Source organism: Haliaeetus leucocephalus, unplaced genomic scaffold (genome assembly GCF_000737465.1).
Source record: "Haliaeetus leucocephalus isolate CR32 unplaced genomic scaffold, Haliaeetus_leucocephalus-4.0 Scaffold254, whole genome shotgun sequence".
Classification (NCBI taxonomy): Eukaryota; Metazoa; Chordata; class Aves; order Accipitriformes; family Accipitridae; genus Haliaeetus; species Haliaeetus leucocephalus.
In genome coordinates, this window is record NW_010972690.1 from 225,451 (window position 1) to 242,598 (window position 17,148).

General features: G+C 36.4%; 1 protein-coding gene across 1 annotated transcript in view; it reads right to left on the bottom strand.

The window, feature by feature from the left end:
• Positions 1–17,148, bottom strand: part of CNTLN (centlein, centrosomal protein) — a 197,384-nt gene that overhangs the window by 66,603 nt on the left and 113,633 nt on the right. The window contains exons 12-13 of the mRNA XM_010568763.1: positions 6,083–6,132; positions 971–1,062 (exon numbers count right to left, since the gene is read on the bottom strand). Coding sequence (XP_010567065.1) covers positions 971–1,062; positions 6,083–6,132 — 142 coding nt within the window. The remainder of the gene's footprint in view (positions 1–970; positions 1,063–6,082; positions 6,133–17,148) is intronic.

The following is a 17,148-nucleotide window of genomic DNA, read 5'->3' on the forward strand; positions in this document are numbered from 1 at the left end:
GAGATGACAGCCTTCATTGCCTGACCATATGGCAAGTGTTACAAGTATATGCAATCACATCATCTGCTGTAAATTACCATACTTCCTACAAGTTAATTCACAAATAAAAAATAAATAGACATACCCAAACTGACATTCAAAGTTATAGATTTGTGTTTATTCAATTTAAGCATGCTTTTAAAGATTTATAAGTAATTAAACAAACATTGTTTTGCAAAATGACAAACAAAAGGCAGGATACTGTTTGAAGGATGTCTTTTCTTTGCAGCAAACGAAACATATGGTAAAATACAAGTGAGCCCTCTTAAGTGAACACCTGTTAACATACTAAACTACTTGTGTATATTACAAATATCAATACAAATAGCAACTAGTTAAGAACATCTTATTACTGCATGAGGTAAAACATGTAGAATGTTGAGCAGTAAAGATTAAATGCTCATCATATTTGCTAAGCCAAAGAACACTAAATGCATACGGTACTATCTTGTGAAAAGAGTGATAAACCCACATATGTAGAAAATATTTGCATATACAATGTTGTGCTAAAATTTAAATACAGCAAAGGTGGATTTATCACTATTATGCATCAGTTTTATTCTATAGCAAGAGCTCTGTGGAGATTAACACCTGATATCATGTGAAGTTAAATACTCAGCAAGAGAAATGAAGGTTTCTGAACTTAAAAGTGGTAAAATGCTAAGCGTATGTTACTTCCGATTTAGATGATTTGTTAGTTTTTAACATTATACCTCTAAACATTCTTTTCATTTTCTCTGACATTAATCATGCTTATCTTACATGATACATTCACAGCTACTTCACTAGAATTCATTTCTGACATGATTTTGGAAATTCATATTTTTTAATTAGGAAAGGAAAATCATGGCCTAAATTCACGAGTACTGACTTATACATATATGATTCTTATATTAAAATTTAAATCTGTTTGCTGCGGTTGGTATCTTACCTTCTGTAATGTCTGATGTGAAACTTCTTTCATATTCCTCTTTGGAGTACTATCCTCAAACCCATCATCTTCAGTAAGTTTAAAAAGTGGCTCTATCAGAAAATAAATAATAACTCTCTATCAGAGAATAAATAAATACATTCTGACACCTAGTATTTCACAAAAACAACACTTAGACATTTTAAGGAAATGCATTCTTTACTTCCGCAATTATTTATGATGTGGTCTATTTTCTTGACAAGCCTTTTGGTCAGTTTCTAAAGAGTGACCTCTTTTCAAAGTGTTCTGTCACGTAATTATGAATCTTTGTAGCATCACAGTATGTTTTTTCAGAGTACAAGCTTTTCAAAGGTACAATAGATCTGCAGGTTAAAGACGCTGTACTTTCATTCTGATTTTTATTCTTTTATAGACTATTCCCTCTATGCCTTAAAAGCAGAATTCATTGCCTTTTTATCTACACAGTCACTACCAGTTTTGTTCTCTAGGTCTTGTCCCCTGCTAGGAGGATCAGAGTGACTGGTGAACAAAGCAAACAGTAACAGAATTAGGATGGATGAAAACTTTAAACCCCCTTTTTTGTTAAGTGAAAGATCATGTACTTCACTAGATAAATCACATAAATCATTCCATTGTAATACTGTGAACTCATAACAATTAGAAATTGATACAACTAATGAGAGTGAACATGACTCTAAGCATCACTCTGAGACACAGCTATGCACTTTAGGTACTAAAAATCCCACAAAAAAAGACAAGTTAAGAATTAGATCTATTCGTAAAGAAGAATGCTAAGAAAAAGTTTAGAAGTACTAATACGTAGAGTAAATCAGAAGTAAAACACATTCTGTTTAGATTTGAACCAAGTACTCAGCATTCACAAACTGCCGTTGATCACAGAAATGAACAATTACACACCTCAAAAGGACTTTTTCTTAGAATACGAAATATTACATTAAAGAGCCAAAAAAAATCCAGACACTGTAAAAACACCACAATATTCACATTTCTTTTCTTGCCCTTCTTCCCCCCAAATTAACTTAAAGAATTAATCTTAAGGGATAAATATTTGTGCTACATGGTGCAGGTATGCTTTAGAAGTATCATTTCAAACTACAAGCAGCCACTGCAGGTCACTTAAAAACTTTTGATTTATAAACAAAGCAAGTGTAGAAGAAAACAGTGTTACTCTCTGTAGATTCACAATCCTCTTGATATAAACAGTGACTAACAAGTTTGTTAGAGTGAATTAGACCTTTCTTTTGTCTTTGGAACATGTCATGGCCAATTAATACTTCTGTATTCATGAAATAAATGGAACACTATTCTAAAGATAATAAAAGCTGAAAAAGGTAAAACTATGCATCTGGGGAATATGTACCTTTACCTTGATATTAATATGTTAGTTCCCATGTTATTTCAGACTATAGTCCCCCAGCACAGTGGTACTGCATACATTTACAACATTCTTTAAGTAACACACAAAGATAATATGAACATGCTTTTCATCTTTTTCTAAATATTCACTCATTTGAATGTCTGCTGTAGCTTTTATATCAGCATTTACTGTACTCCACTGAAAAGAAAAATGATTTCCCATAGTCAAAGAAACTGATCAAAGCACACAAGGTGTTATGTTTATTATGTGGATGTATTAAAATACAATTTAAAACTCTATCTATAAATAAACATATTATATGCAGAGAATAAAGAATACTACTGCAAAATAGAAAAGACTATACATGTTCAGCATTATCACAGAAGTCACAAGCAACATAAATCAAAGAAAAGCCAAAGGTCACTGATGCACAACCCTTTCTATCGAGCAGAAAATAAATGGCCTATTCAGCCCCCTTCTCCCCTCCTCCCTTCTAATTGTTATGTAATTGTTCACAGGAATTGGTTAGGGAGGCAATGAAACAGCACTGCCTATAACTGTCTGTCTATGATAGCAGTAAGGTTCATCATATCAGTCTACTCAGCAAGATATATGCTCTACCTGTCACACTCCTACATAAAAAAATACCAAGTCGTCCCTCAAGGAGTCAAGTCATAAACCCCACTATCTGCAGTCATCAAATAACCATGGTCTTACAGAAGTACACTTATGTCCCACTGAGAAAACATAGTTAACTGCCAGCTTTAGAATGTAACACTTAATTCCTAACTAACAGTCACCATATCTGATCATGAGTTAGTTCAACACTGCTGCCAAAATGGTACTTGACCTATGATACTGCAGTTCACTATTAGTATTTGCAGAAAGCCTTCTTAAATAGAGAAAAAACTATCAATTTAAAAAAAACCAGCTGTGTATTAGTCACTCACAGAGTACCTACATGAACCACCAAAACAATGACATTTTTCCCTCTGGTATGCACCAGTTGAAGGATTCCCCTGACAGACAGTAAGTGCCATGGTGCAGAAAGCCACTGTGTTATTTACTCCAGTGGTAGCCAACCCATGCTCCCAAATACGTGCCAAGTCTGAAACAGCCAGTGGGAAAAACCACTGCGAAGACGAGAAGAAGGGAATGCCATTCTCACACTTGACCTGGGGATCCCGTAGATTCAGAAGAAGTCTCATAACAAAAGAAGCCTTCAAACCGCCTCCTTGAAGAAATAGGGGGCCAACAGTTTACCTTCTTTCAATAAGGCACTTGCTATTTTTCTGAATAGGATCAGACAGACCCAGTTTCCTGCTCTTGGAGGAAATGGCATGAGTACCTGCCAACACATTCTTTACATTCACACACAAATTATGACATGAATAGCATGAATAGGGAATTTGGATTTGATGACTACTGGAAAATAATAGGCAATGGTGAAAGAGACACCTTGGCCAACGGAATCAGAATGGAAAGAAATTTGGAACAGCAAGGCCAGAGTTTCCTTCTCCCCTGACCTCTTTCATCTTTGACCAGCAGGGTTTGAAAAATTATATGGGTGAGCAACAAATCTATCCAGTACTTCTTCCTGACAAACACAACTGGTATCTAATCAAGCAAGAGGATAGAGCCTATCTTTTTTAATACAGGGAATCTTGGCCACTTTTTTCAGAATTTATCCCTTGACACTAGAATGCCTGATGGAAACAGGTATAAAAAGGTACCTGCTAAGGTGAAAATGAATTCCAACATCACTCACAAGCTAAGTAAATTCATGTCAGGTTTCCTTTTAGAAAAGAAGAGATACTGAGACTGTAAACAAAGTGTATTTAGACCGTATCAAGTTTGGACTCCTAGCAAATTACAGACAACAGACCTGAGGTGGTTGTTCTACTTGGGAAGAGGAGACACTTAATACCCATTTTAGGGCAGAGGGTGTAAAAACTTTCTTAGCACATGATCAAAGATTGCTTACATATACTCATTTATGCTCAAAGATGGATATCCAGCTTCAGTCATTACAGTATAGTCTTCTAGAAAAGGTCAGCCAACTGATAAACATGTCCAGCACACTGCAATACCCTAGGATTTGCAAGGGAACAAGGAAATTACTTTTTATAGACTGGGTGAGCAACTATTTTTTTATACTTCAATTGGTAAAAGTTTGGAAGTGGCTGCAATCAGCTCAGTCTTACGTGCTAACAAAAAGTGTTGCTTAATACATATCTTTGGACTTGATTTTGAATCTTACAAAAAATTTCATGTCCTTCTAAATGATACTTTTAACAACAAATGCTGGAAAAGGTAAGTAAAATTTGCCTAACACACTTCACTGGTAGTTTAACCCTTTTTCTCAGTCCCAATATAACAACAACTAATCATCATACCAATAACCAAACTAGAAGTATGTATCCACCCACACACTTTTAAAAGAGGATACGCTTTAATCTGAAAAGATAATGAAAAAAAGAAGGAATAAAGGACTAACTGTTAAAGCACTAAACATGTCAAGAACAGGCAGTTTCAGGGATCTGACTGTTTTTTGGAAATGCATGGTTATTGCTCAGCAGGCTCTCAACTCCTTCTCACCGCTGGTTGCCTTTCCACTTCTCTCTGTGCAAAGACTGACTAAATTGGCAAAAGCAAAAATATGATTTTTAAAGTCAGTATTTGAAACCTTAACTAGTTCTCTTCAGCTCTATCTGGCACTATGAAAGTAACACATAAGAAGTAACATGAAAGAAAACAGTAACTTTCAGTCTTCAGCAGCTGGATATTTCCACTTAAGTTTTATAGATACTACAAAACTAATTTAAAATAAAGGAAAAAAAAATTATTTTTTCATTCAAGTGGCCAACAGTACCACAAAAAAAGAGAACACCCACCAGCAGAAAATTGGGATAAAGAATGGTAACGCTTTATTGCTAAGAACATGCAGAGTAGTTCTCCAAGTCTCCTACTCCCTTCCTTTGCACAATACTATGCATAAAGAATACACCACAGACGTGACACCCAGCTGGACTGTAACTATGCATTCTTGAATACTTCTCCCAGATGATTCAGGAACAGCAAATAATACAAAGAATCAGAGGAGTGATAAAGAGACAATGGTAATATATTACCTGTGCAACTGACAAAGACCCATCTTCATAGAACCATCAACTATTATAAAGATTGTAAAGACATAAAAGAAGATACTAATGATCAATTCTTATAAGAGTTCCACCATATCAATTTATGTTGAAATTCACATATTTTGTAAGACTAGTATTAAAAAAGAAGTCTGGATGAGCATGAAATTTCTGTATCACTGTATTTCAATACTGCAAAAACCATTTCAGATTCTGGAAAAAGCTTCATAAACATATAAACATGTTTTAGATTTTACACATATGTATTTATATACATACATATTTTAAAATAATTAACTACTTTTATATGTAGTGTATACACATAAGTTGCAAACATATAGTAGTGTATATCTGTATATAAAAATTGTCATTGATTTAATAGGCATGTGGAGAACTTAAGGGTAAACGTACTTTGAGATAGGAATATATATGGCCTTATGCTTACAAAATACACATTCAACAAAAATATATTAACCTTTGGAGAAAAAAAATAACCTTAAAATTAGTATTTCTAATAGAATACATATACACATATAAAATACTATATCTTCTCTTTTTTATTGTCAACACAGTTAAACTGCATTGTGAACTTACCCACAGATTGGTGTACTTTGATCTGATCCAATTCTTCTTCAAGATTCAGTCTACAAAAGAGGAAATAAAAAAGTAAGAACGACAGAACATTCACATAGACGCCACTAAAACCATTTAAAAAATTAAACCAAACCCATATCAACATATTACTACAGAAAAAGTTGTCAACACCCAGAAATTAGTTCTAATTTGATGACATTTAGCGTACTTCAAACATAAGGAGTCATTTGTACAACAGCTGATTAGCATTTATAAATCTGAATTTACAAAATTCAGATATAGTGCTGGTTGTAACATAAATTAAGAAGCTTCAGCTGGTCCTTTTTAGGTAAGGAAATGCCTGAGATGAAAAGGAGACCAGCAGGAGGTGGAATCCTGTTAAGAGGGGAATAAAGTATTCAGTCTCAGGGGAAACCACCAGCCAACCTTGTACAGATATATCTTACCATTAATCTTTTTCAGCGGCTATTTGAGAAACTTTTTAACAAAATCTCTACTCCTCTTTTCTAGCCCTGACCTACTACTATATTATTACTACAGGTTTTTTCTGTAATATCAACCAGCTGAAGTCAATATAATACAATACTTACATTACTCCTTTTCACTTTATTAAAATTACATACAAATAAAGTTGCCAGGATACGAATGCTAAAGTTTCAAAGTCAAAGTGGGAAATGATGGAATGAAAGACATTAGTTTAAATGGTTCATTTACACTTCTGTTTTCTGACACAATCTTTAATTATATAGTCGCGCACTATTTTAGCAGTAAGATCCCCACCTATTTTAGTCTAGGATCCTACAGCACACACAACAGAGTTTAATATGCAGATTTTGCTTAAAATATAACTTCACATCCTATATAAATACACATTATTCTAGCTCTGTTCTGAGGGTTGGATTGCTAATATCCTCCCAGCCATTTCTGCTGTACTCTGAGCAGCAGCACCTAACTGCTTTCACAGTAAATTTATGCTTCACAAAATCCCCTTGAGATAAGGCACAAAGAAAATCTGGCCAAAATACCTGCAAACTTAAGAAAAGGGTTTAAAAAAAGACGTCTTTCAGTATACGCAGTATTTTAAAGCACATTATATTTTAAATGCATCTCTGACTCAGCTGTAATACATGAAGCGCAAAGAAAATGAGAAATGTGAAAAGTTAAAAGTAACTTGCTTTGCACGACACATAAGACTCCAGCTATTTTCAGGATCACTCTCAGCTGCCTTCACAGGCTGACTTCCTTTGCTGTTATTTTATTCTCCATGCATCAGTCATCATCAATTTCTGTAACACAGACTACAGTGGCTTTTACCTCCACATTGTCCTAACTCCTCCCAGCACGTTCACTTTTTGCACTGAATGGCAAAATGCTTCCTTGAAAAAACATTGTTTACATAATTAAAGACTGTATTCAACATTACATACTTCCTGCTTGAAACTCTATCTTCTGAAGCATGTTATTTTTCAACTTTAAAAACATTATTTGAATGAACACACGTTTACACACATATGTATACATACATACTGCCTCCCTACACACTAAGTGACAAGCATACAATGATAACTGTACAACATATTTAAAAAGAGTTAACTTTTACGTAAAGATTTTTTCTAGGGTGATGAAAGACATGCAGAAGTAAATAAATGATATGAAATAAGTAAAGGGGTAGGTTTATAGTCTGAATATCTGAAACACTTCCAAATAAATTCATTTGTCTGTGAAATACTCTCCAACTGAAGCTATGATATATCTAAGCTAGAAATACTTCAGGCAAGCCTAGACAAGAAATTACCATGTGTAATACAAGATCCAACCCACACAAGTCAATAACTGGCTTGCATGAATGGTAGAAATGCCCAACTGCATTAGACCAGTGCTGGGTCCATCCATCATCAGTGCTCTGTCTCCAGCAGAGGCAAAAGCAGATGCTACTCAGGAGAGGGCACAAGCCTAACAGTTTCTGCAGGCTGATTCCAATTTTCCATCCTGAAAGTGGCACGTAAGCACTACCCTTTGTTTCCTCTGCTTTTAGAGGTTCCCTGTTGCTAAAAGGACCTTTCCTCCAATCCTGCAGGAATGGAGTTTCTTTATAACCTTTCATGTGGAGCCTTGTCGAAGGCAATTGGAAAATACAGACCAGATTTTATCCACATAGTTACTGTCACCCTTCTGCAATTCCAGCAGGTTAATGAAGCAGGATTTCCCTTTACAGGAGCCACACTGATGCTTCCTCAACAAAACTGTGTTGATCTGTGCTCAGTGATCTCTCTCCCTCTCTGTCGTTTCCCCTGCCCCCGCCTTTTTCCTAAAGACAGGCTTGCCATCTTCCCAAGTATGGAAGCAGCCAGGCTCACTGGTTTGCAGCTCACTCTGGAGCCCATTTTGTAGATGGGAGTTACAGTGGCAGCTTGCCAGTCTGCTAGCACAGTGACTGTTTACAACGAGGTTACAGTTCAGTGATTTCATACTTCAGTGCCTTCACACTCCTTGGGTGTATCTTGTCAAGATATTAAGATCAAGATATTAACAATAACTTATCTACTTGATTTCATAGTTGCTGTACAGTTACTTCAAACAGATCTAACACCTTTGACCCATCTGCTACAAAGAATACCTGAGTTGTTGACACCTTAGCATCTTCAGCAGGGAAGACTGATGCAAAGATTCACTGAGTTGTTCTTCTATGGCCTTGTGAACCCATTGTATGTTTTTACACTTTTATCACTAAGCAAACCTACAAATTTCCTAACTGGCTTCTTTTTCACTTTATTTAAGCAAAATTTTAATATCACAGCTTAGGCATCTTTGAAAACCACTCTTCCAAGAGCTTTTTTAGCCTTCTTAACTTTCCACTTGCATTTGTCCTGCCATTGTTTATTGGCCTAACTGTTCTCACCAATGCAAGCTTAAGTTTTAAATGCTGACCTTTCCTCTGTGAGGGCTACAAAAACTTCCCCACTGAGTCTTTACAGAAAGATTTTTAAGACTATTTTGGGGTGGGGTTGGGTTTTTTTTTTTAAATTTCATTTTTTAAATTTTAGCACATACTTCAGCTCGGTTTCAGCTACAGTACCTTGCTTAACAGTCTCCAACTGTTCACAGACTTTCTGTACTGCTTGTTCTTGGGTTTGGGGCACTGGAGTTTTTTTGACTAGTTGCTTCATTTTTATGTGGTTCCCTTTCTGGAAAGTGAACATTGCCAGTCCACTTGATTTGGTCTACTCTCTTCTGCTACTATTTAAATATAATATTAAAAAAAAAAGGGGGGGGGGGGGGAGGCAAACATCACATGAACCCATCTTCATAAAGGATGAGATGTGGGGAAACACAAGCTTCACCTCTTTTCCTTGGAAAGTTACAGAGCAAATCATCCTGGAAATCATGTCCAGCCGCCTAATGGACAAAAAGGTGGTTGGAAACAGCTAGCATGGACTTACCAAGGAAAAATCTTGCTTCACCAACCTGACTGCCTCTGTAAGCAGATGACTGGCTGTAAGAATAAAGGGAGAGCAGGCAATGGTGTATACCTTGAATTTGGCAAGGCATGAGATGGTCTCCTACCTCCTTATTGCCAAATAGTTGAGATCTGAATTGAAAAGTAGGTAAGGTGGCTGGGAAACTGGCTGGACTGCTAGGCTCAAAGGGTGATGATCTGTGGTGTGGAGTTCAACTGGCAGCTAGAAATTAAAAGCACCCCTCAGGGATCCATAACAGAGCCAGTACTGTTTAATGTCTTTATTAACAACCCTGAAGATGAGTTACAGTGCCTCTCAGCAAGTTCACAGATGATAGAAAATGGAGGAGAGAAACTGATATACTCACCAGAGGGCTGGACCGCTGTTCAGAGAGACCTCATAGGCGAAAAAAATAGGCTGATGGGAACTTCATGAAGTTCAGCAAAGCCAAAGTCCTACCAGAATAACCCCTTGCAACAGGACATTCTAGAAGACCACCCAGTTAGAGAGCAGCTTTGCAGAAAAAGTGGGTTCCACAAGTTGAACAGTAGGTAGTGACATGCCTTTGTGGCAAAGGCTAACAACATACTAGCTGTATAGACAAGAGCAGAGTCAGTTGGTTTACAAAATTAATTCTATTCGGCACTTCTGAGGCTGCATGTGTGGCTGTGTCTATTTTTGTGTTCCTCCAATAAAGACACTGACCTACTAGATTAAGCCTAGCAAAGCGGTATCACAATGGTCAAGGGTTGGGCACATGAGTTATGATGACAGGTGAAACACCTGGGTTGATTTAGCTCCAGGAGAAGGTAAGATTTTATTGCTGTCTACCTAACGCAAGGGAGTCAAAAAGATGAGTTTGACTTTTCCCAGAGGAGCACCATGGATGGTATGAGAACCAATGGACACAAGTTAGAATACATTAAATTCAAACTAGATATAAAAAGAAGTTGCTCATTAAGCTGGTCAGACCCTGGAACTGTTGCTCAGGAAGGTTTTGAAATCTCCATCCTTGGCCTCCATGTCCTGCATCCTTTGTCAAAACTTGACAAGATCCTAAGCAGCCTTCCCAAACTGCCACTGCTTTGAGCAGCAGGTTGGACAAGACAGCTTCTAGAGGTTCCTTCCAAGCTGCACAATTCTGTGCTTCTTCTTGTATTGGGGTAACTATTACAGAGAGGCTTTCTCTCTAATGCTTTCTGAACTAAGTTCTGTATACCACTCAAAATAAAACCCAGAACACTAATTTCCCTTTTAGCTTCTAAGACTGATTGTTCTAGAAAGTTACTTATTCCATACAAAACTTGTATCTCTAGATCTTGCCTTGGCAAGATAATGATGCAGGCTCTACATGTATAGTTGAAACCTTCCATGGTTACAACCTGTCCTTCACAATTCATTGAATTTCGCTTTGCATTTCTGCCTCACCGTCAGCATCCTGATGAAAAGATCAGCAATACAACCTCACTGCTACTTATTTGTTATTAAAATATAGGACTTCTATCCAAAAGCCATACACAGTACTCCCTTTTTCTGTAATAGCTGTCCGGTATTACACTTAAATAATCCTTTTCATACAGTGCCACTCTCTCACCAGGTAATCCTACTCTGTCATTCCTGCAAAGCTAGTACCCAGGCAACACTGTTCCCCCCAGATGACCCTCCTTCCTCCAGGTCATTGAGACACCTAGTGTGTCAGGATTGTCATCTGATGCCAAGCAGTCCAGCTCCACATCTTATTTTCAGGGCTTCTAGCACAGTAGTACTTGTAAATTATTTCCCCATTCTGTTGCTTAATATGCCAGTCAGCCACTGTTGACAATATTTTAAAACAGCTTTCCTTATCTTTTGTAACCTCCCTCTACCAACACCTGCTTCCTCCTATCCTTAAAAAGAGTCCCTTTACTGCAGGAGCATTCTTGTTGCAAGAGGACATTGTCACATCAGCTAGACAGCAGGTCTCATCTCATTCATGGTCTCATCTAAGAGACTGGATTCCTTCTGGCAAACAGGATGTTCTCCTTTCCCAAGATTTATGCTCTTTGCAGCAGCACATAAAAATCATGTCTCATATGTAGATAATCACACATGTCACACCAAACCAAACTGAATAAATTGCATTCCACTGGGGAGACTGCTACCTGCATCTGAGCTTAATTTTTTTTTCAGTCTGGGGAAGCTTAGACAGGTATAGCTTCCCTTTTTGAACCAATTACTGTCATCCTATCCTATCCTAATTAGTTAGTTAGCTGGCTTCTTGGCTTCTTTAATTTTTTCTAATCTCTGAAGCCTGACAATCTTCAGATCACAAACTTGTTAAGTTTTGAATGCACAGACTGGGCCACTCAAGGCCAACACACTTAGCACTGAGCAAATTTCTAAGTATGTAACTCATTTGGGAACATATTCTATACTGATTTCTATTCAATCTTTCTTCTCTGAAAAAACAAATGTAATACAACAAAATATTCAAACTTTATTTTCTACAGAATTTTTATGGCAAATATAATGCTAACAGAGAAAAATAAAAATATATAAACTGTATGTCTTGATACATATTCCATTCATTATACAAAATCAGAAGATGGAAAAGGAACATACAAGTAATTGTGGCTTTTTATCATGACTGTGCATTCAAGTGGTTTTTTACTAAGTCTTTTTACATTTCAAGGCAAAAAAACAGAGCAAAAATTGCAATGTGAGGAACCACATGCAGAAGCAAGTCACTCTGTTCCTAACTCAGCAGTAAAATGTGCTCTGACATACTTCAGTATTTTTGACATGCTATTCTAGCTAGAAATTGTAAAAAAAAAAAAAAAAAGCACCTGTATATGCATTTTAACAAAAAATCCACATCTATTTCAGTCCTCTAAAATTCACCACAAAAGTACTGTATCCTGCATATTTAGTTACAAGAGTGCAGCTCAACAAAAAGGATGAAAGGGTGTAATGTGGTCTTCTTGAAGAGTACAATTCTTTGCAGAGACCGTATGATTGCTACTTTCCCCAAGAACAAGTGAACATGATCAGTTGGAAGAAGCATCAAAGAAGGGTCAAGTAAGAAATTTCTAAGGAGCAAGACAGAACTGCGAGGAATTCAAGGTAACTGAAGAAGTCACAGAAAACTGCTGAAGTATAATGCAACATTGAAATAAATTACTCAGCAGTAAAAAGCATGGGTGGGGGGAGATATTGGCTTTCCAGCCTTTCATTTACGCCATTGTCTCCCTCCGTGTCCGCTCACACAGATGTGCCAACCTAACAGGTAAGAACTGATTTATCTTTATGAAACTCTCCCTCCCTCTCCAAAAAACATTTCAAGTGGGTCTGAAGATAACATCTGTGTGTGTTTTTTCCCCAAAAGTGGCATTCCCTTTAACAGACCTCTTACCCACCAGTCTTTTAAATGATCCATGCTCAACTCTTTTACAAAGCAGATTAGGTACATGAAGAGACCTATGATCCAGCTGCACAGATTTTAGTGACATGAGATGCTTCCCTCACTGACTGAGGGTGAAGAAAGGATTGCCTCTGCAATCCTTCAACTCAAAGGATCAAAAATAAGCTCTGTGTGTGGTAATGCAGAATACTAAACTACTGGAACTAGAGAGTCAGAACAGCAGTATCAAAGTTCAGATACTGTGAATAAGAGCTTCCAACACTATTTTAGCAGATGAAGCTGTTATTTGCTGTAATTATCTTAAGTGTATGCTCACTGGATTTACTGCATTGGTTTTTGCACCGTTCGGTTTCAATTAACACATCAAACAATGGAAAGAAGAAATGCGCGAGGTTTTGATCCTAACTGAAAGGGGATTTCTCTGTGCACTGAAAAACTTGTGTTTGATTTAGCAAGTGCTGAGCAAAGGCTATCATGTTTATGTCATCTGAAAAGATCCGAGACACAAACTGAAGCTGAGAGACAGAATCTTTGAAGATATTTCTACAGTGGAAAGGTAGTTTCTGTGTAAAGTCTTTCTGGCTGACCACAGTCTTGAGGCATAGATAATGAAAAGAAATCTCTGAACTTCAGTACTTGCCTCCTCCATCTTTTGATGGTAGAAATGCTGGGAGTCGAAGATGTTTCAAGAGCTGGCAATTTTGAGGATGATGTATATTTAAAGATGCCTTGTATTAATCTCCATTTAGCTGTGCTTCCAGCAAATTTTTTTAGGACTGCTCCACAAATTTCCTATTTTACAATTAGATACAACCACAAGCTTGATTTAAAAAGCAAAGAAAAAATAACAGCAAATCATTTTTCTCCTTATAAATCCAGTAGTTACTAAACAAAGTGAAAGAAATTACAAATTTACATTGCGGATTAGGTTAATTATCTTTGTTATTTCAGATTACAATACTGAGTAGCACAAGTATTTGAGCACAACTCTTTTCCCAGTAGGGAAATTCAGCAATGAGTGTATTTAGGCACTGGAGAAGAACAAACCTAAAAAAATTTGGCAACAGTCCACTCTGCTTTGTAAAGCAGCAACACAGAACACAGAGGATGCTTTCAGTTTACCATTTCACAGGTCTCTTAATGACAACTTATCTGTTGACAAGCAGGGTGCTTTCTAGTTCTCTTTTTCATACTATGCAAGTTTTTGCTTGAGCAAACAAAATATATAGTATATGATGTTTATAGATTAGCATTTTTTGAGGAAAACTGATTTTTTGCTTTTTTAAAATCAAAACTTCCAAATTCTATGCTTTTAGTTAAGTTTATGTGTTATTTCAGTCAGCATCCCATAAACATGATCTCTCTATTATGTCTATTACACGATTAAAAAGCCTCAACCTTCTAAGCATTTTACAAGAAACAGATTTTAAGCTCCATTTGTACAGGGAAAAGCTAGAAACTTAAGTTCATTGAGAGATGATACCCCTGTACAAAAGAAGAAATACGATGTATGTAGGTACCAAAGTGCTGCTAAGCAAACCACATGCAACATCAACAACCTCCCCTGCCGAACAAGTAAGGAACGAACAAGAAGAAACTATGCAGTCTTGTAGTTAAGGTTGATGAACCAGGAGAAGAAAAAAAAAAAGAAAAAGAAGAGGCCTATGGAAGACCCTAACACAGACAACAGAAGTGATTAAGGTTCTAAATTACATATATACAGAAATGTAGAACTCGAAAGTAAGTCTATGGTAATCATAATAGGAAAACAAAAAACTTTTCTTTGGAAAAAAGTGTTTGCTCTATAGACTCAGAGAAGATAGAACTTTGAACCAAAATTCAAGAAGGAACGATGGGATTTGAATACAATGGAAATATGCAGGTCAAGAGGAAAGACAAACAAACCAAAGCGCGAGTGTAAATTGATCACTTCCAGCTCATGATAAATTCACATCTTCGCAGCTTTTCTCCTGACAACGAGAAATACACATTCATGCTGTGTATTCATTCTACTATGTAATTCAACTTTAAAAAAGGGAAGTTCTTATGATATAATTTAAAGCAATAGAGAGATACCAGACATGACCTTTGTGCAAATGTTTATCAAATGCTGTGAAGTATTCTGACAACTTACACAATCTTTTATATTGATTTGTGGAGTAGGTGAAACCTTGCAGGGTATTGAAACTCCAGAATTCTGCAAATAAGCTCTTAAATATTAACAAATTGATGAAAAAGCTAGAAACAGAAATAAAATCTCTCTCAAGTTCAATGTGTTTTAAAAGAAATTTAAAAAACTGCTCAGAATTGTCTCTGAAAATTCACGTAAAACATCTTCTAGCTGTATACATGAATAACCTTAGGTAAAGGAGATTCATTACTAGGAATACCTATCAGCAATGCAGATGAAAAGAAAGTAAGTAACCACTCAGTGTTAAACTTCATTAAGTTTCAGTAAACTCAAAGTCTAAATTCTTACCTGCAATGGTAATGCTAACACAGTGAGTCACTTCTGAAAGCTTGCAATGTTGAAATTGAAATTATCACTTGGCCTGTGTCTAGATGCATTCTTTACACAGGATCATTTCAATCAATTTGGTTTCAATTTTTTAAGCTGAAAAGGTAAAAACGTTTTCAAAACATGGTAAACAACTCTTTTCTGATGGCACTGGGAAAGTCTTTTCAGTTCTGGTTAGTTTATAGTCAAGGTTTCTATAGTCCTAAAGAAGACTGTATAACTGAAAGATGTACCCAGAAAATTTACAGTAACGCCATACCAAATTTGCCAATAATGAAGGTTACATAACTATGAGTGACTCACATGATTGCTATTTCTAATTTTAAGAACAAACACACTAATCCTGTATCTATTAGATGAACTGAAAATCTTATTTAAAATATGCATTCAGTTCCCACATACACTTTTCTGCTCAGGACCATTTCTTAAAGAGGGAGGAAAAAAAGACTGGTTTTGCAATGTGCTTGAAAGAGTAAAAAAACCTAGTGGACTAAAAAAAATCCAGAATTTATGACTCCTTCCAGAAAAAATGCCTTGCTCTTATTCATATTCAAATGTTGTATTTTCTAGCAGCTTTGCTAAGTTCAAATGATAGCCTATCAGATGGGAGAAAAGTGACTTAAAGCCATACAAAGCCTGGAAACTCGTGTACTGCTTTTCACCTTTATGCAGACCTAAAATTGCCTCATGGCTTTGAGCATTCTGCATAGAGAGGTTATGCTGCTTGTAAGTATATCTGGTAGAATCTGACTCTATTGCTTCAGTAATTCTTTCTCAACAATCAGCATTTCCTCATCTGGTTCCAAAAAGAGTAAAAAACTCAAAGAGACCTCCTAACAGTATAACCTACTCCAAAATACTTTTAAAGGTTACTCTGTTGACAAGTAACAGTCCAGGCCAGCAGCAGTCTTAGATGCTCTAGATTATATGGTCAGAGAACAACCTCCAACTCCTTCCTAGCCAAGAAGCAGCCACTGAGTCCTTGAATTAACAGGAATCAGCATCCTAAATTAGCAGAAATCTATTGGCACTTCTTGGAAGACTTGTCAGTATCTTCTAATGTGGCAGGTCAGAAGTAGAATCATGTCTTTGTTTTCACATCCCCAAACCAAACTCAAAGTGTTTTGTTTACTACCAATGATTTCATGAAAGTCATTCTTCTTGCTTTTAACATATATATACAAAAGGCACCAAGAGGAGCAGGAAAGCACACAGCATCCTGTTTTATGTACCAAGGCCTCACTTCTGTCCTCCAACTATGATTGTCACAGTCTCGCTTGGTAATATTGAAACAAGGATAGTGAGAAATCAAGAGAGATCAAATCTATCCAGCTAATAGTTTATGCTGGTATTGCATACATTTTTAAAGGTGCTGACCTTGACCCACAATTATAGTATCTGCTCTTTCCAGTATCATACAATATTCTGAATTCTATTTTATGGCAACATAACACCTTTGATTACTCCTCCATTATTTAGTTATTTTTTTAATACTCACCCATTTGGAACATAGGAAGAGGTAGCATAATAAAAACTGTGCTATAGAATCAGTTTTGCCAAAGGAATTACTTCTGATTTCTTTTAGATTATAGCTAGGCATCAGCAAGAAATGCTCTGTAACAGTTGCTTACTTATCAAGTTACTAGAATAGGTGAAATGCTTGTACCATCTGCATATAAGCAGGGCTTCT